General features: G+C 39.5%; 1 protein-coding gene across 3 annotated transcripts in view; it reads right to left on the bottom strand.

Annotated features, from left to right (window-relative positions):
* LOC129783029 (transcription factor RFX3-like) overlaps positions 1 to 19755 on the bottom strand; it is a 192447-nt gene that overhangs the window by 47739 nt on the left and 124953 nt on the right. For all 3 annotated transcript variants that reach the window (XM_055792685.1, XM_055792686.1, XM_055792687.1), the window contains exon 4: positions 14020 to 14275. In XM_055792685.1, coding sequence (XP_055648660.1) covers positions 14020 to 14275 — 256 coding nt within the window. The remainder of the gene's footprint in view (positions 1 to 14019; positions 14276 to 19755) is intronic.

The raw sequence follows: 19755 nt of genomic DNA, 5'->3' as shown, positions 1-19755 counted from the left end.
TCAAGCTTTTAAATTCAAAGTTAGGCCAGGAGCTTAAACTTTGCTTCTGGAAAAAAATGAGCATGAACTTAAGTTCACCTTTATTCAGAGTAGCATTTAAGCATATATTCCAAATTAAATAGGGATTATTCTGAATAATGTTGAGTTTTTTTAAATTGTAGCCTTGACATTTTGAGAAAAATAATGAAAATAAATTTAACATTTAAAATTATATTCTACACATATAGAGATTAATTAATTGCATTCCTTACATTTCTAAGGACAAGCAGTCAGAAGTTACAAGCATATTTACAACTGGAGTGCCTAAATGACAAAAAAAACCCCACATCCATCTGTTTGAATGTGTGATCAGTCATACATTTCTTTTCTAATTCAATATGGAAAGACATCATTTATTAAAATGTTTTGACTGATAACTGAAAAAGTTATCATTCCCACAGCAACCCCAACCAAACCATGTTAAACATATCTGCATTACTAATTGCTAATGCATAAAATTATCAGTGTACATATTAATATAAAAATATGGGGGGGGGGGGACTACAGCATGATAATTACAGGAATTGTGGTTTTAGACTTCTTCATCAGTTCACTCAGCTCGCCACCTAAAATGCTAATATATTATCTGTCACAGTCATTAATGGTTAAGAAGGGTATAACTTTTCTGTGGATAATAAATGCAAAACTGTGATTATTATATATGTCAACTAAATCCTACAATGTTCAGTCTCTATGTAATATTATTTACTGTTCCTGATAGTTTAAGTCTTATTGCCCATTAACATTTTATCAGATGAACATATACATCATTTTCTCAGATGCCTTTATAGTATATATCCATATAACAACACTTAACCCTAAATTCACTTTGAAAAACTGCCTTTCTAAAAGTCAATGGCAAAGAAATATTACTTTCTTCATGAATCAAGTAATTGACACAAAATATTTAAGTTGTTCTGAGAAGGTCAGGTCATAAGGAAAAGAAAATTCCCCAGAAATTTAAGCTCTGAGGTACTGAAATAAACATGGACATCTGCCAATTCATTATCTATATTTGTTTGCATTTCTAAACCACTCTGACAGTAAAACAGGCTGCTTTTGGTGACATCTTAAAGTTTAAGACATTTGCTGCCTTATGTCCAAAACAAGTCCATGTCTCTATCTACACAGGCAACTATTTTTAACTTTATCTGCTTCCTTTTATTTTTATCTGCTATATCTTTAGCACCTTTTAACTTTATCTGCTTAAAAAATGTTACCATCGTAGGCTTTAAACCAAGTGAAATGCTAAATAAGTTTTCATAAAGTGAAGAAATTGTTTATCATTGTGAAGAAATTACTAGTTCATCAAATGTATATTAGAAAAATTAAATTCAGCACAGCTAATTAAGCCTTGGTTACTAGCGATAACTGTGTTTGTTATTATAGCTTTTCCTTATAACAACTGTTACTTTCTCATTGACAATCCTAAAACAAGGTCTATACACATCACTATAATAATCAAGTGTTATATGATAAATGGATGAGAACTCCAAAATGTTTTCCGCTTATTTTTCAAAACAGTGCATTCATACAGATGCTACTGTCCTCTGAAGAGATACTCACGCCAGAGGGTTGAATTAGGCAGACAAACTTGCCTAGAAGCAGAGACTTGAAAACGAAGCATCAGTGACCATATAAAGAGATGGTCCAATTTTTACACCCAGAAGAATGTAAAAGATTCTTTTGAAAGTCCTCACAGACTAAGCAACTGTAGTAGAGCTTTTACTATGTTATATTGAATTTTGTTCAAGAGAATGAAAAAAGTAATTGAAGGTCAGAAGAAAAAATAAGCAATTATTTTAAGATTTTTGGGGAAAAAAATTTTGTACATATACACAAAAAGATAATAAAAAGATGTAAAATATTTCTGTTATTTTATATATGCCAACTTTAAAAGAACTCAGAAAAGCTTATAGTTGTGTTTGTATTGGACTAGATGCACAAACAGTAGAAGGTAGCTCATATTTAAAGGAAAACAAGAGAGAAAATAATGAATTAATGGAACAGCACTGGCCACTTCACTAAGAAAACCAGTCATCTAATGAAAATATTGATGTTTATGGGAATACACAGACAGAGTTAGACATAGTTGTGATCTCTGCTACTGTATCACTTTTCATGTTTTATATCTGGATACCTTGTTAAACAAAATACTGTAACTAATAGATTTCTAATAATTAAGGTGGAGATAGACAAGTTCAAGAAAAAAATGGCCTCCAAATTTCACACTTTTCCCAGCAGGAATGTTTAATCAAGCTGAGGAGTTCTTTTGTGTCTCTAATCAGATAGGAAAGCTGGGAGAAATGAACGAGGGCTCTAATTATTTTGTTTTCTGATGTTGATGTGAGGATATTTCAGATACAATGTACATCCATTATTTTTCATTACAAAATAAACACATCATAGTTATATATATATATAGTTATATCCAGTAGTCTGCATGTACATAGAATATGCATATTGACTGATGAATATAAATCTTATGAACAGAAAACAACATAAGGGGCCAACATGTGGAGCAAAGTATACATAACATCCATTCATATAAATTTAAAATGTTTGGAGTTTGTGTCAGATGACTTCCTCCTCCCTAAGTTCTCAAATGACGATTCACTCTCAATTTTTATCTTCCTTGCTGGATGTTTTAAATGTCTGGTTAAATTATCAGTTCCACTCTTTCTCTTGGATCCACCCCTTCTTATAAATCAAGCACTAGTTTTTATACCTCAACCTTTCTCATACACTTGAGATTCTAAACCAATGAGCTGCCCTGTAGTTAATCTGCAAGATATGATACAGACTCAAAAATCTCCCCAAAACCTTGTCAAGCTTACTTAGGATTTCTAGAACAGGCACACTCCATTGAACTAAAAAACACATAGCAAGAGCCATACACTTCCACAAGAGTTAATCTCATCAGGAAATCAGGACTGAGAAACAAAAGAGAAAGTTCAGATAATTATTTTAAAAAAATCAGAAAAAAATATGACAAGACAGAGCAGAAAAGAGATGAACTGCCACTTTTAGAACAAATTGGCTATTTAATTATACACACAGGAATCCACTCCTCTAGAAAAGTGCTAACACCATGCCACTGAGAATTGGACTGTTATGATAGCAGACGGTGGTTAGTCATGTTTGACCTACTTCACACATTTTTCACAGAAAAAATGAAAATGAACAGACAGAAATTAATCTCAGGGATTCAGACAGGGAGATCATTCACCAATTACCATCACGGGTAAAACAGACTGTGGAGGAGTGGGAGCGAGAATGGCTTGGTGGGCACTTGGTGGTTAGGTCAACACATCACAAAGAGTTATTTCAGAAACAATTTTATTGTAATGAATACACTAAATATAGAATACTGATAGTTAATATGATCTACTGAATAAATATATTGAGGCAAAACTAGAAATAAAACACTAGGTGCTACAGGGTTTTTTAAAATTAATTCTTTTAACACAATTGTCTTGGTTTCAGCTGGGATAATTTTCTTCTTAGTAGTTAGTACAGTGCTGTGGTTTGGCCATGATGTAAGAACAATGTTGATAGGACACTGATGGTTTTAGTTGTTGCTGGGTGGTGTTTATACTAAATCAAGGACTTTCCAGTTCCTTGGGCCCTGCCAGCGAGAGGGCTGGAGGGGGACAGGAAATTGGGAGGGGACACAGCCAGGACAGCTGACCCGAACTAGCCAAAGGGATATTCCATACCATATGACGTCATGCTGAGTATATAAACTGGGGGAAGAAGAAGGAAGGGGGGGACATCTGGCATTATGGCGTTTGTCTTCCCAAGGAACCGTTACGCATGATGGAGCCCTGCTTTCCTGGGGATGGCTGAACACCTGCCTGCCGATGGAAAGCAGTGAATGAATTCCTTGCTTTGCTTTGCTTGCATGCGCGGCTTTTGCTTTACCTATTAAATTGTTCTTATCTCAACCCTTGAGTTTTACATCCCTTTCAGATTCTCCTCCCCATCCCTCTGGGTGAGGGGGAGTGAGCAAGTGGCTGCATGGTACCTGGTTGCTGGCTGGGGTTAAACCATGACATACAATTTCATTTAAAACTTTTAACACAAGAAAAGCTAATTCCTAAAAGCTAGAGATAAATAAGCAACATAAGCAGATGAGGCCCGAATGTAAATGGTGCAAGTGTGATTGAGCTTTGTCTCATGGGGATTTTCTGGACTTACAGTGAGGGCTGTATGGGGCTCACAGGGACAGAGTAGGCCATATATATACTTTTATCTACTGTGCAACACTGAAACTTATCTCTCTCTAGAAGGACTAGGGGGAAGCCATGATGCTTCACATCTATGGAGCAGAAAGAAGCAAGTGGCAGAGTATTGGAGGACAGAGGTTAATGAGAGTACAAGACTCCCAAATCCTCTAATCTTACCACCCTACTAGTTAATTCATAATTGACCAACATATTTAGCAGTGGTAGTAATTGACCATTTGAATCACTGATTAAACAAATTATTCACCTTCTTGTGTTTGGAAACCAAACACAACCTTTTTTCACCAACCAAGTCACTGTGCTCAAAAGAAGATTTGAATAAAAATGTCAGGCCTGTATGATTAAAAGTTCAGACTAGATGATTTAATATTCCAATGTGACATAAAGATCCACGCATCTCTGGGTTTTTTTATCTGAAGTAGTTTGTTCATCTTAGGACGAATCCAGCTACGTAAAAACTGTGCTGTCAATTACCAGAGGGGTGACTGATTAGACAAGGGAAAAAGTTCCTTTACCTGGAAAGAGATTGACTGTTTGAATAAATAAAATCTTTTCTCAAACTACTTTCCAAATCACAATCTCTCCAGCTTAAAATAAGGCTATGGAAGTTTGCATATTTTTATGTATTTTTTTGGTCTTAAAATAACTATAATACTTCCACCAAAGTTATATTATCAGGATATGACATTACTATTGGGCATCCTTATTTGCAGCTGTTATTCTTTTTCTCCCACTCCATTATCAGATGGTTTATTTTAAGAAGGTACCATGCTTTCTTTTACATCAGGAGAATGCTTAGCACACTGTACTCAGTCCAGAAGTATTTATTAATTAATTAATTAATTAATATTGACTTTGATTTTATTTCCATGTACCTTTTGATCTGCACAAACATGACTGAAATAAATAAGCTAAATCTCTGACTCAAGGGTTCCTATGGTTAGTGATGACTAATGAATAACAGTGATTGCAGATCAATCCTAATGCTTGTTAGAAAAAACAGAACTAATGGATTGGAGCTCCTCCCTGGCTGCAAGCATAATACACTTTTTAATTTAATAACTATATACACATTTTGAAATTTTTGATAATATAATTCAAATTTTATCAAAATAGTCCTTAAGACATTCAAATATGGTAAAAAGTGCAGGTTGATTTAAATTCTATTATTTATAGGGCAGACATTTTCTAATTAGTCTTTGCTGTAGCTGCCCATTCTCTGACAGCAATCTACCCAGACTCATCCTTAAAGTAGGATACAACATGTAATATAATTTCAAATTGCTAACCAATTAGGGGAAATCACTCCTTCTACAATCTATAAGTAGAATTCTCAGGAAGAGCTAAAATCTTATCAATTTTATGATTAATTTGATATTCATAAAAATTTAATTATTTGATTAGTGAGGGTGAAAAAAACAAAATGAAGTTGTTTCTTGTAAATGGTTAAACAGAACTAAATCTTGATATGGCAAAAGTGTCAGAGGTTATAATAAGCCCATGCCTGGTTCATTTGTCTCCATGTGAAAATTATCCAAAATTAAATAAAAATATTTGAATACATCTGCTGACTATTACATTAGAAAGAAGGCCTGGCTATACATTATTTTGATCTCTTAAATTCTCTATAGAAGTATGAAAACTATTATGATGGTGCAGGTAGGATGAGGATTAAAACTGAAAGGAACTCTAGCTATACCAGGTACAAAGCAAAGAAAAATTGAACTGCTGTGCTACTTTAGTTTGCTTGGTTTATTTTTACCTTCAAGTAAATTTAAGACTGAGTGTGTATTTGAAGTCACAGTTTAGGCTGAACTGTTTAGGTTTCAATTGATTTTTGCTTGTATGAGTTGAACCCTATATATCAAGAGCCTAAAGTTAATGAGAGATGTCAAGAACTAATTAGAGATCTCAAGACTGGTGGCAGCTTGGGCTGCAGTGATCATGCCCTGGTGGAATTCAGAGTCTTGACAGATATGGACCAGGTGAAAAGTAGAGTCAGGACTCTGAATTTTAAGAGAACAATTTTTCAGTTGTTAAAGGAATTAGAGGGTGGGACCCCCTGTGAAACTGCCCTCAGGGATAAAGGAGATGAACAGAGCTGGCATATCTTGAAGGGTATTTTTCTTAGAGCACAAGAACTCTTGATTCTCACATGTAAGAAATCAGGCAAGGAAGGCAGTAAACTAGCATGGCCCAGTAAAGACCTCCTGGTCAAACTAAAGTGCAAGACGGAAATGCACAGGCAGTGGAACCAGAGACATGTATACAAGGAAGAATATAGAGATGCTTCCCAGAGGTGTAAGGATGGGATGAAAAAAGCTAAGGCACACTTGGTACTGAAATTGGCAAGGGATGCAAAGAAAAATAAGAATGGCTTCTACAGGTACGTTGGCCAGAAAAGGAAGATTAAAGATGTCCTACACACACACACACCACCACCACCCCCCGATAAATAGGACAGAAGAACTGGTGAGAACCTACATAGAAAAGGCTTAGGCACTCAACAAATTTTTGCCTCACTTTTCAATGAAAATGTCTCTTCCCACATCCCTCAATCCCCTGAACCTCTAGACAGGGACTGGGAGAATGAAGTTCCTCCCATCATAGGAGGAGATCAGGTTCAAGACCACCTAAGGAACCTGAGCATACACAAGTCCATGGGACTCAACGAGATGCATGCCAGGGTCCCGAGGGAATTGGCTGATGTAGTTGCTAAGCCATTCTCCATTATATTTGAGAAGTCATGGCAGTCAGACTATGTCCTCGGTGACTGGTAAAAGGGAAACTGCACCCATTTTTAAAAAGGGTAAAAAGGAGGACCCTGGGAACTGCCAGCCAGTCAGCCTCACCGTGGTGCCTGGTAATATCATGGAGCAGATCCTCCTGGAAGATATGTTGAGGCATATGGATGACAGGGAGGTGATTAGAGACAGCCAGCATGGCTTCACCAAGGGCAAATCATGCCTGACAAATCTAGTGGCCTTCTACGCTGGAGTGACTGCATCGGTGGACAAGGGAAGAGGTATGGATGCCATCTACCTGGACATCTATAAGGCCTTGGATATGGTCCCCCACAACATTCTGGCCGCTAAATTGGAGAAAGATGAGTTTGATCGATGGACTGTGTCCTGGTTTCAGCTGGGATAGAGATAATTTTCTTCTTAGTAGTTAGTACAGTGCTGTGTTTTGGCCATGATGTCAGAATAATGTTGACAGGACACTGATGGTTTTAGTTGTTGCTGGGTGGTGTTCATACTAAATCAAGGACTTTTCAGTTCCTTGGGCCCTGCCAGAGAGACGGCTGGAGGGGGACAGGAAATTGGGAGGGGACACAGCCAGGACAGCTGACCCGAACTAGCCAAAGAGGTATTCCATACCATATGACGTCATGCTGAGTATATAAACTGGGGGAAGAAGGAGGAAGGGAGGGGACATCTGGCATTACGGCATTTCTCTTCCCGAGTAACCGTTACACGTGATGGAGCCCTGCTTTCCTGGGGATGGCTGAACACCTGCCTGCCGATGGAAACAGTGAATGAATTCCTTGCTTTGCTCTGCTTGCGTGCACAGCTTTTGATTTACCCTTTTTCCCCACCTTTCCATTTTGCTGATATTATTATTGTTAGTATTATTATTTTTATTACTTTTGTTCTTACCTCTTTATTATGTTTAAATTATTAAATTGTTCCTATCTCAACTCTTGACTTTTACATTCCTTTTCCGATTCTCCTCTCCATCCTTCTGAGTGAGGGGGAGTGAGCAACTGGCTGCGTGGTGCTTGGTTGACGGCCAGGGTTAAAGCACGACAGACTGTTAGATGGATATGGAACTGGCTGGATGGCCATGTCCAAAGAGTTATAGTCAATGGTTCCGTGTCCGAGTGGAAACCAGTGACGAGTGGTGTCCCTCAGGGGTCCATATTGGGACCAGTACCATTTCATATCTTCATCAACACAGACGGTGGGACTGAGTGCACCCTCAGCAAGTTTGCAGATGACACCAAGCTGAGGGATGCAGTTAATTTGCTAGAGGGAAGGGATGGCATCCAGAGGGACCTGGGCAAGCTCGAGAAGCGGGCCCATGTAAACCTCATGAAGTTCAACAAGGCCAAGTCCAAGGTCTTGCGCCTGGGTCAGGGCAATCCCCAGTATCAGTACAGACTGGGGATGAATGGACTGAGAGCAGCCCTGCAAAGAAGGACTTGGGGATACTGGTGGATGAAAAATTGAATAATGAGCCGGCAATGTGCACTTGCAGCCCCAAAAGCCAATCGCATCCTGAGCTGCACAAAAGGAAGCATGGCCAGCAGGTCAAGGAAGGTGATTCTGTCCATCTACTCTGTTCTCGTGAGACCCCACCTGGAGTACTGTGTCCAACTCTGGGGTCCCCAGCACAACAAAGACGTGAACCTGTTAGAGCAGGTCCAGAGAAGGTCCATGACAATGATCAGAGGGCTGGAACACCTCTCCTATGAGGAAAGGCTGAGAGAGTTGAGGTTGTTCTGCCTGGAGAAGAGAAGGCTCCAAGGAGACCTTATTGCAGCCTTACTATATATAAATGGGGCATATAAGAAAGATGGAGAGAAACTTTTTACCAGGTCCTGTAATGACAGGACAAAGGGTAGCAATTATAAACTGAAAGAGGGTAGATTTAAATTGGACATAAGGAAGAAATTCTTTACCATGATGGTGGTGAGGCACTGGAACAGGTTGTCCAGAGAATCTGTGGATGCCCCATCTCTGGAAGTGTTCAAGGCCAGGTCGGATGGGGCTTTGAGCAACCTGATGTACTGAAAGATCATAGAATAATAGAATCATAGAATCATTTAGGTTGGAAAAGACCTTTAAGATCATCAAGTTCAACTGTTAACCCAGGACTGCCAAGTCCATCACTAAACCATGTCCCTAAGCACCATGTCTACACATTTTTTAAACACCTCCAGGGATGCTGATTCCACCATCTCCCTGGGCAGTCTGTTCCAATGTTTCAACACCCTTTCAGGGAAGAATTTTTTTTCCTAAGATCCAATCCAAACCTCCCCTGGAGTAACTTTTGTCCTGTCGCTAGTTATCCAGGAGAAGAGACCTACCCCCACTTCCTGCAACCTCCTTTCAGATCAATAAGATCCCCCCTGAGCATCCTCCTCTCCAGACTAAACAACCCCAGTTCCCTCAGCTTTTCCTCATAAGATTTGTGCTCCAGACCCTTCACCGGCTTCATTGTCATTCTCTGGGCACACTCCAGCACCTCTATATCCCTCTTGAAGTGAGGGGCCCAAAATGGAACACAGTATTTGAGATGTGGCCTCACCAGTGCCCAGTACAGGGGGTCAGTCACTTCCCTAGTCCTGCTGGCCACACTATTTCTGATACAAGCCAGGGTGCTATTGGCCTTCTTGACCACCTGGGCACACTGGGGGCTCATGTTCAACCAGCTGTCAACCAGCACCCCCAGATCCTTTTCTACCAGGCAGCATTCCAGCCACTCTTCCCCAAGGCTGTAGCATTGTGTGGGGTTGTTGTGAGCCAAGTGCAGGACCCAGCACTTCTCATTGTTGAACCTCCTACAGTTGGCCTCGGGCTGTTGATCCAGCCTGTCCAGATCCCTCTGGAGAGCCTTCCTACCCTCAAGCAGATCAACGCCCTCCCCAACTTGGTGTCGTCTGCAGACTTACTGAGGGTGTGCTCAATCCCCTCATCCAGAATATTGATAAAAATATTAAACAGAACAGGCCCCAATACTGAGCCCTGGGGAACACCACTTGTGATTGGCCACCAGCTGGATGTAACTGCATTTACTATCACTCTTTGGGCTTAGCCATCCACCCAGCATTTAACCCAGCATAGAGTACACTTGTCCAAGCCATGAGCAGCCAGTTTCTCCAGGAGAATGCTATGGGAGACAGTGTCAAAGGCTTTACTAAGGTCCACGTAAACAACATCCACAGCCTTTCCCTCATCCACTAGATGTACCTGACCATGGCAGGAGGGTTGGACTAGATGATCTTTCAAGGCCTGTTCCAAACCAAACCTTTTCATGAGTCTATAAAAGAATAATAATGAAAGTAATTTTGTAGTTTCCTGCTTAATAATTTATCCACAAGAAATGCACTTTAATGTATTCTAATGCCTCATTTATTTAACTACACACTATATATAGTGCCTTAAAAATGGGAGGAAAACTATTTAACAGTCGAAACACAATATTGGAATTGTAATTTAATTTTAATCTGTATTCCTTAAAAGCTAGATAAAGCAAAATAAAAATAATTCAGAACATTCTAATTAACAGGTTTTCTTTAACATGAAGGAAGTGCAGGATAGTGAAAGGTATGTACTTCAAGTTTTTTTTGCATAAGGCATTATTTTTAGAATGAGAACAATATGGACTTATATTGGGATGAGGTAAAAGTTAGTAATTACTCTGTTGAATTTCAGCATTTGTATTTGGACATAAATCCTTGTAAACATTAAAATATTTAATTTTAAAAAAATTAAAATTCTAGCTTCTAATTTTGGCCATCCCAAAATTATTCATCTTTTCATTTGCAAAAATTGATATGGAGTTTTGATACCAATCAAATGATTCTAGGATATCAAAGTCTACTACTCTTCCTGGATTCCTTGAAAATTGTTTGTGTTTACTGACTGTATGTCATCTACACTTTGATCCTACACTAAATTTATTGTTTCCACTTATTGAAATTTATTGTCAGTTTACAATACTAAACTTATGACATGATATTTTGCTAGACAACAAAAGGTTGCCATCTGTAGATGACATGTTCAATTGAGAAGAACGTTTCTAATGTGTAAAGGTTTATTTTTATTCAAATATAAAGTAATTCATAATAACTAATATGAAACAGGAATATTTTTGCCATTTAAATATTTTAAAGAAACATTACTTTTTAAATTTACATCACTTCAGAAGATTCATTGCTTTTGCTTAGATAAACCTACTCTCATTCTGCCTGCACTTTGTAATCATGTTCCATGAAATATTTTTCAAATGAGTGAAAACATTTTTTACCTGATTATGCAAAGTCAAGAAATAAGATGAAGTGTTGCTTTTGCTATTTGATATTTTTTAATGAGTTTTTACTCATTACACTGGTTTGCAAAAGTAAAATTCTTTAAGTAACTTTTTTGACCAAAAAAAACCCTACTAAAAAAAATAATTAAAAGAAATGCTCATTAATCGTCCTATACCTTGCTATCAATCCCTCCAAGACAGCTTTCAACTCTTGTTACTGCAAGTGTCCCAAGTTCTCTTATATGTTATTTCCAAATCTCTGCAACCAGGTCAGAATGTTATCAAAGGTTTGGTAAGTATTCATTAAGGCTATCCAGCAAAGCTAGAATGAGCATAAACTCATTTACATCCCTGGAATTCCCTAAGGGAAAGGAACGTGTTTGTCTTCATGCTTAGGTTTCTATATTATTAACTATCATGGTTGCAACAGAAGGCATTTTTCCATCCCTTAACACATTTCCACAATGAGCTGATGTTGAAATGGAATTGAGAACTACCATAAATAAGTAATGAAAATTGTACTGGGTTTACATGGCAAGGTTCTGGTAGCAGAGGAAGGCTACAGGGGTGGCTTCTGTGAGAAGATGCCAGGAGCTTCCCCTATGTTTAATGGAGCCAATGCCAGCTGGCTACAAGACAGACCCACCATTAGTCAAGGCTGAACCAATCAGCAATGGTGGTAGCACCTCTGTGATAACATATTTAAGAAGGGGGGGAAAAATCTGTGCAAAAAATTGCAGCAGAAAAGAGGAATAAGAATATGTGAAAGAAACAACTCTGCAGACACCAAGGTCAGTGCAGAAAGAGGGGGAGGAGGCGATCCAGACACCAGAGCAGAGATTTCCCTGCAGCCCATGGTGAAGACCATGGTGAGGCAGGCTGTCCCCCTGCAGCCCACAGAGGTCCATGGTGGAGCAGATCTCCACCTGCAGCCCATGGAGGACCCCACACCGGAGCAGATGGATGTGCCCTGAAAGAGGCTGTGACCTCGTGGGAAGCCCATACTGAAGCAGGCTCCTGGTAGGACCTGTGGACCCATGGAGAGAGGAGATCATGCTGAGGCAGGTTTGCTGGCAGGACTTGTGACCCTGTGGGGGACCCACACCAGAGCAGTCTGTTCCTGAAGAACTGCACTCCATGGAAAAGAAACATGCTGAAGCACTTTTTGAAGAACTGCAGCCCATGGGAAGGACTCATGCCGGAGAAGTTCATGAAGAATTGTCTCCCATGGGAGGGACCCCATGCTGGAGCAGGGGAAGAGTGTGAGGAGGAAGGAACAGTAGAAACGTGTGACAAACTGACCGCAACCCCAATTCCCTGTCCCCCTGCACTGCTCAGAGGATGGAAGTAGAGTAATCAGGAGTGAAGTAGAGCCCAGGAAGAAGGGAGGGGTGGGGGGAAGGTATTTTAAGATTTGTTTTTATTTCTCATTATCCCACTCTGACTTTTGATTGGCAATACATCAAATTATTTCCCCCAAGTTGAGTCTGTTTTGCCTGTGGTAGTAACTGCTGAGTGATCTCCCTGTCCTTATCTCAACACACAAGCCTTTCATTATATTTTCTCTCTCCTGTCCAGCTGAGAAGGGGAGTGATAGAGTGGCTTTGGTGGGCACCTGGTGTTCAGCCAAGTTCAAACCATAACAATGAACTGAAATAATATATTCTTAGTATTCTGAAAAAGTAACAAATATCTTGAAATAAGCTACAAACCCAACAATAATATGGAGTCAAAACATAAATGAAGTCAAACAGCTGTATGATGAGCTATTTTATTTAAATTTTATATTAGCTATAGATCATCTTAGTAATATTTTCTCTTATTCAGAAAGGAAGATGAAGTGTCTAAAGAATCTATTTCAGTCCCCAGTACTACAAATTTTCAGTCTCATCCACATTCTTATGCATGTGAGCATCCCCAGTGCACTGTGCTGGTTTTGGCTGGGATAGGGTTAATTTTCTTCATATTACCTGGTATGGGGCTATGTTTTGGATTTGTAACCAAAACAGTGCTGATAACACAGGGATTTTTTAGTTATTGCTGAGCAGTGCTTACACAGAGTCAAGGCTTTTTCTGCTTCTCACCCCACCCCACCAGTGAGTAGGCTGGGAGTACACAAAAAGTTGGGAGGGGACACAGTTGGGACAGCTGACCCCAACTGACCAAAGGGATATTCCATACTATATGACATCATGCTCAGCAATAAAACTAGGGGGACAGTTTGCAGGGGGGGCTGCTGCTCAGGGACTGGCTGGGCACCAGTTGGTTGGTGGTGAGCAATGGTTTTCATTTGCATCACTTGTCTTTCTTGAGTTTTATTTTTCCCTCTTTTTTTTTTCTTTTCATGATTATTATTAATGTTATTTCTTTTTTAAAATTATTAAACTGTTTTTGTCTCAACCCACGAGCTTTCTCACTTTTACTCTTCTGATTCTTTCCCCCATTCCACTGTGGGGGGAGTGAGCGAGCAGTTGCATGGTGCTTAGTTGCCAGCTGGATTTAAACCATGACAGCACTCAATTAATACTATTCACATACACAAAGTTGAACTAAATGTAAATATTTGCAAGGTAAAGCCATGTATTACTGATTCTGCCAACATAATATGCTTTTTGCTACAGAAACATGTCAGCATGCAGGAACATCATAGTGACTAAGAAACTATCCCCAAAGATTTAAGTTCTGAAGTACTTACTGTAGCTGGGGAGGCCCGCGTTGTATGAGTAGCTGAATGACCAGAATTTTCCATTGAATTGCCAATCAGATAGCTCCCTCCTGAGCTGCTAATGAGCTGTCCTCCTGCAACATCCATCTGAATCCCTCCGGTGCCCACCATACTATGAGAGGAGACCACTGTTGCTGCCTGTGCAGAACTTCCTTGAGTATCGAAGTAATTTCCCCCAGTGTTTTGGCTATACATCTGAGTTTCCGTGTAAGGATAGGTCGTTCGACTTCAGGAAAAGAAAACAAAAGAAGTAGTAGTTATTTATTTTGATTGTTTAAGCGAGGGAAAAAAACACTGTAGAAAAGAGTGTACAGTTGCTATAACCAGACTTAATAGGCTTGGCAAAGAACCCCTGCCTCCACACAAAATAATATTTCATTATGTCAAAGTACTAATTAACTTGGACTCACTGTTTAAAATAAGTATTCATTAAACTTCACATAAAATGTTTTCAGTCCCATCTGAAGAGGGGTGGAGAAAAGTATGACAAGAATTGAAGAGATGAAAGGAAGATCTCATTCAAATATTAATACATTATATAATAATGTATAGAACTGTTTAACTTTTTTAATCCTACAGTCAAAGCTGGATTTTTATTTAGATGCCATTTATTTTGTATACTGTTGTCCTGGTTTCAGCTGAGATAAGAGTTAATTTTCTTCCTAGTAACTGGTATAGTGCTGTATTTTGGGTTTAGGATGAGAATAATGTTGATAACACATTGATGTTTTTAGTTGTGGCTAAGTGGAACTTATACTAAGTCAAGGACTTTTCAGCTTCTCGTGCCCTGCCAGAGAGAAGGCTGGAGGTGAATAAGAAGCTGGGAGGGGGCACAGTCAGGACAGCTGACCCAAACTGGCCAAAAGATTATTACATACCATAGAACATCATGCTCAGTATATAAACTGGGGGGACTTGGCCGGAAGGTGGGAATTGCTGCTCAGGGACAGGCTGGGCATAGGTCAGCAGGTGGTGAGCAATTGCATTGTGCATCACTTGTTTTATATATTCTTTTTGTATTATTATTGTTGCTATTTTCTCTTCCTTTGCTGTCCTATTAAATTGTCTTTATCTCAACCCACAAGGTTTACTTTTTCTCCTGATTCTCTTCTCCATCCCATTGGGGGGGGGGGGGGGGGGAGTGAACAAATGGCTGTGTGGCACTTAGTTGTTGTCTGGTGTTAAACAACATAGACAACGATGTATGTTACAAAACTGCAAACATGACTAAAAAAATGTCAGCCAAGATGGTCCTATATACAAGAGTACTATAAATGCTATAAATGTTTTGGATTGATTTTACATTCACTGAAACTCTCTGACTGAAGTTTGAAATTCTGAGCTCATTTGTATTTTAAGACATCCAGTTCAGCAGTGAGATGTTAAATTGGACATGTACAGTGTTACGATAAAAAGTAATCAAACTAAGCCAGAATTACAATTTGTGAAGGGATTAAAAAAGTCTTTCTAACTATTAAACATCTGGGCCTCATTAACCAGTTAATTTTAAACTTTTCACTTAACTCATTAACCTTATGTCATTCTTCACTTCATGTTCATAATGACCAGGATCATTACCCTTTAACGGGTAATCTTTTGTTAGGTATTTAATATAGTGGATATTTGGTCCTGTGTACTAACTTGAACTTTCAAATTGATATAGTTCAAAATACACAAGTAAATAACACTGATCAGCTTTTCTAAAATGAAGAATCTGGATTTTGCAGTAATTAAAAAATTTTAGCCAACAATTCAAGACCAACAAGCTTTATTCCATGGTATGTATTGCAATAAAATAGTCAGATGATAAAAATTAGCTTATTTACCCAAATGATAATTTTTACATTAATCATAAAATCCTACAATGCTCCGTAAAATCAACTGGCACCAACATTTTGAACCCATAATAAGAACCAAGTCAGAACTTCTACTGTATTAACTATGACCATCATGGATTCTCTCTTGTTCTTCAGAGACAGCAAAAACATCTAAAACTTAATTTTAATATCCCAAAAGCTTTTCAGGTTCTGTACCATATTGCTTGTTTTCATGTTACTTAATCTACTTTTAAATTTTTTTTGTTGTTTTATTCTTGGTATTTCAAAAGCTTTAAGAGCAGCTGTGAGAAATTAACAGTTAATCTAGAGAGACTACAGTACAGCCTAATGAAAACAACAATTTTTTTAAAGGGGGGGTGTGGGGGGGGAGGCTCCAGAACCTGTATGGTCATCTAGTAGCACCTTCTTTTCAGAGCTACAATCAAGCCATCATTTCCATTGCAATAACATGTGCAAGCAAGACAGTTTGGAGAAATTTCCTTGGGGATACATGATTGATTTTATTAAACTGAGGCATCACTGAATATCTCCAATGGATGGTAAGTGAAGCATCTGCTACCAGATCAGATGTTATATCTTCCTTTGAACCAGGGTACTGTAGGACAAGGCCTCAAGGACAAGAATCCAAGTACTGATAGCCTGATAAATAGAGACTTGTTAGAACTTGTAGGGCACAAGCCCTGGGAGCAAAGGAACAAGCTAACTGCAGACCCCTGAGCCGTCACAGTTGAGGAGGCAACCAGACGGACAGAGAAACAAGTAGCCAGATAAGGGAACAGATGGCGCCAATATGTAATCAAGAAAGACGCGTAGAAAGAAACTCCCTAACCCTGGAATAAAAATTATTGCTATGTCAAGATAAACTAGTAAGTTCCTGTTGTTCTAACGGTGTGCCTTAAATATTAACCAATCAGTGTTTTTTACGCTTAAGATTTAACCAATCAGTGTGTAATATGTAGAAGGTAGAAACATATATAATTGTAAGAAAATCACTAATAAATGGACAACTTGCTTGCATCAAGCTGCGTCCCGTCTCTTCATTTGCCGCAAATTGGTGACCCCCACGTGATCCGGTGAAGGATCTGACGTGGAGGGACTCTCGAATCGCCTAACTGAGCGACATGCAGCGAATCCCACAGAACTTTGAATGATCTGCTGAAAGGAAGCAGGAGCCGGCCAGCCATAAATCCCTCCGGAGTTGAGAGGTGAGCTGTGGGAAATCTGTAACGGGGAATCAGGCTTCGTCCCCAGAAAGAGACGTATATGGACTCATAAAGGGTCTTCTAGTCAGATCAGGGAGTCCGTGCCTCAATCTCCTCAAATGGTGACCCCTATGGTGGTGTTCCGAAGCCTTGGAAGAATAAGGACGGAAAAAAGCCAGCTTGTGGAAGAGGGCTGCGTTCCGGAGGAGACGGCTTGGCTGAACGATCGTCTTGCTGTCTGGACCAGGCGGACAACCTAAACCCCGAGGATAACGCCTGTATGCATCGAGACAGGTGAGCAGCCAAGAAACCTTAGAGATTTTAAATATTTGAAGAAATTTTAAGAAGCTTTAGAAACCTGTACTCATTGAGACAGGCGAGCAGTCAAGAAACTTTAGAGACTTTGAAAGAAATTAAAGCGGTCAGCAGACAATTGTATGATGCTGCCGCAGAGGGGAGCTCCGTGTCGGGAATGCATTTAGCACCTTGGTGGCAAATTCTGACTACTCTTTGCCCAGTGTGGACTAATTCTACTAATGGTGCTAAACCAGAGGAAGCTGTAAATTCCACCGACAGCGCGACTCAACACACTTTCAACGATGCCGATTCTGTCCACACCTCCTCTGCCCCCAAAGCTTCTGTCACTGACTGCAGCGACCCTCACAACACAGGACCAAGCATGGGAACAGGACAACTCGGACAATGATTTTATTGACACTGATAAACCTTTTGATCCAGGTCCTATAGATCTGGAAAAGGAGCTAGACCTTTCCCCCACCCCCTTGTCTCTCCGGATGCATTGATTGTACTTTGGGGGAGGGTGAAAGGGGGTCTGAGGGATTGGTGGCAGGAGTGCAAGCGGGAAACACTTAAGCGAGGGGATTTGGGAGTCGCTATGGCATGTTCAGTATTTTGTCAGACAAATCAACCTGCAGAGTGGCAGCCTGTGCAATATGAGGCTGTTAAAGAGTTAAGCAAAGCAGTGCGGGAAGGGAGGATTCATAATACATTTGCTATGTCCCTTCTTGAAGTGATGGCAGAGCCTTACACACTCACACTGCATGACTGGAAGTCATTGCTTTGTATGGTACTAACTGATACAGTATATGATGTGGTTATCTGATTTTTGTGATCTATGTGTAGTGGCCTTGACTGAAAACCTTAATCGGGGAATTGCTGTTAACTATGAGCAGTTGGCTGGAGCAATTAACTGTGCCGATTCTGTGACTCAGGCAAGGTATCCCAGGGACAACTGTTTGCAAATGAATGAGATGGCTATTAAGGCAGTCAGGATGCGGGAGTCTTGCCACAGTCTTGCAGGGTCCTAGAGAGTCACTAACTTTAATACTAACTTGATTGATTGGCTTCAGAATATTTTGCAACTAGTCGAACATCAGGAAGCTCAAGGGTTGCTTTTAAAACAACTAGCTGTGATAATGCCAATGAAAATTGTAAACGGGCAACTTTCACAATCGCAACCCCAACATGTGTCAAATGATTGTAACGCAGAACTCACAGCAGACTGTAATTCTCAGGCTGAGTTCTGGAATGCAGCATAACACATTTTTGCTTCTCTAATCTCTTCTGTAAGAATAGTACACGCTTTTAACTTGCTTAGTAAATTAGGCTGCTAGCTTGCTAAACAAAGTAATACTACAAATACTATTTTTTTTTTCTGGCTTATTAACAGATGTTGATTCTGTCCATCATATGTTGCTACAGAACCGAGTTGCTATTGATTTTTATTATTAGCACAGGGACACAAATGTGTGAAGACTTTGATAGGATGTGTTACGTGAATCTGAGTGACCACTGTGAATTAATTTACAAAAGTATACAAAACTCAAAAGCCTTAAAACAAAGATCTGCAACAGAGCCAGGGGCGGGATGCCTTTGGTCTCTTCTCACGGCTGGGAAACTTTGGGCCATGACTCAAAAGTATTGCAGGATTTATTATAATTATCTTTAACCACCTTATTGATGTTTGCCTTATGTCTCCCATACCTTTTTTTCCTGTATTCAGTGTTTAGTTGATTGTAACTTAAAGCAGGTCATGGTCACCCAGCTACACACAACCTTTGCCTCATCACAATTAACAAGCAAAAAAGGGGAGGATAGAGAATGTCTGAAGAGAGATAGGAGAGGAAACTGGAGAATATTTGACCTAACAAGAGATGAGAGAACAGCTGGGTATTGTGAAGGAGAATAGGAAAGATAAACATGGTTATCTAGTGTCTAATAGGTGTCTGCATGCTTGTAGAGATATATAGCTATGTAACTACATGAATGATTTCTGCCCTGAGCCTGGTGGAGCATACAGCTGCGGTTTTTGTCCGGGCTCAGAGATGTAAATAGGGGCTTCTCTGTTATGGTAAAAGTGATACTCTTTGCATAAAAAAGAGAGGGAATGAAGGGAATGACCCCAGAGGTATGTTCAGAGAAGGCATGCTATGTTTCGAACTTTTTGACTGAACCAGTTCTTGTTTGGTGTGCCCTTCCATCTATGTATAGTGTTAATCCAAAAGAAGCTGATATTGTTTACACTTTGAATGTCAATAATTGTCTTTCTGTAGATGCTAATGTAGTAGGAGGCTATGATGGGAACGTGTCGCAGCAGTTCTTCTCTTATCCAGAGTAACAGCAGGGAAAGCATTAAAGAGTTAAAT

This window comes from Falco peregrinus, chromosome W (genome assembly GCF_023634155.1).
Source record: "Falco peregrinus isolate bFalPer1 chromosome W, bFalPer1.pri, whole genome shotgun sequence".
Classification (NCBI taxonomy): Eukaryota; Metazoa; Chordata; class Aves; order Falconiformes; family Falconidae; genus Falco; species Falco peregrinus.
Note: the sequence above shows the minus strand (reverse complement) of the source record. Positions and strands in the feature narration are given on the sequence as shown.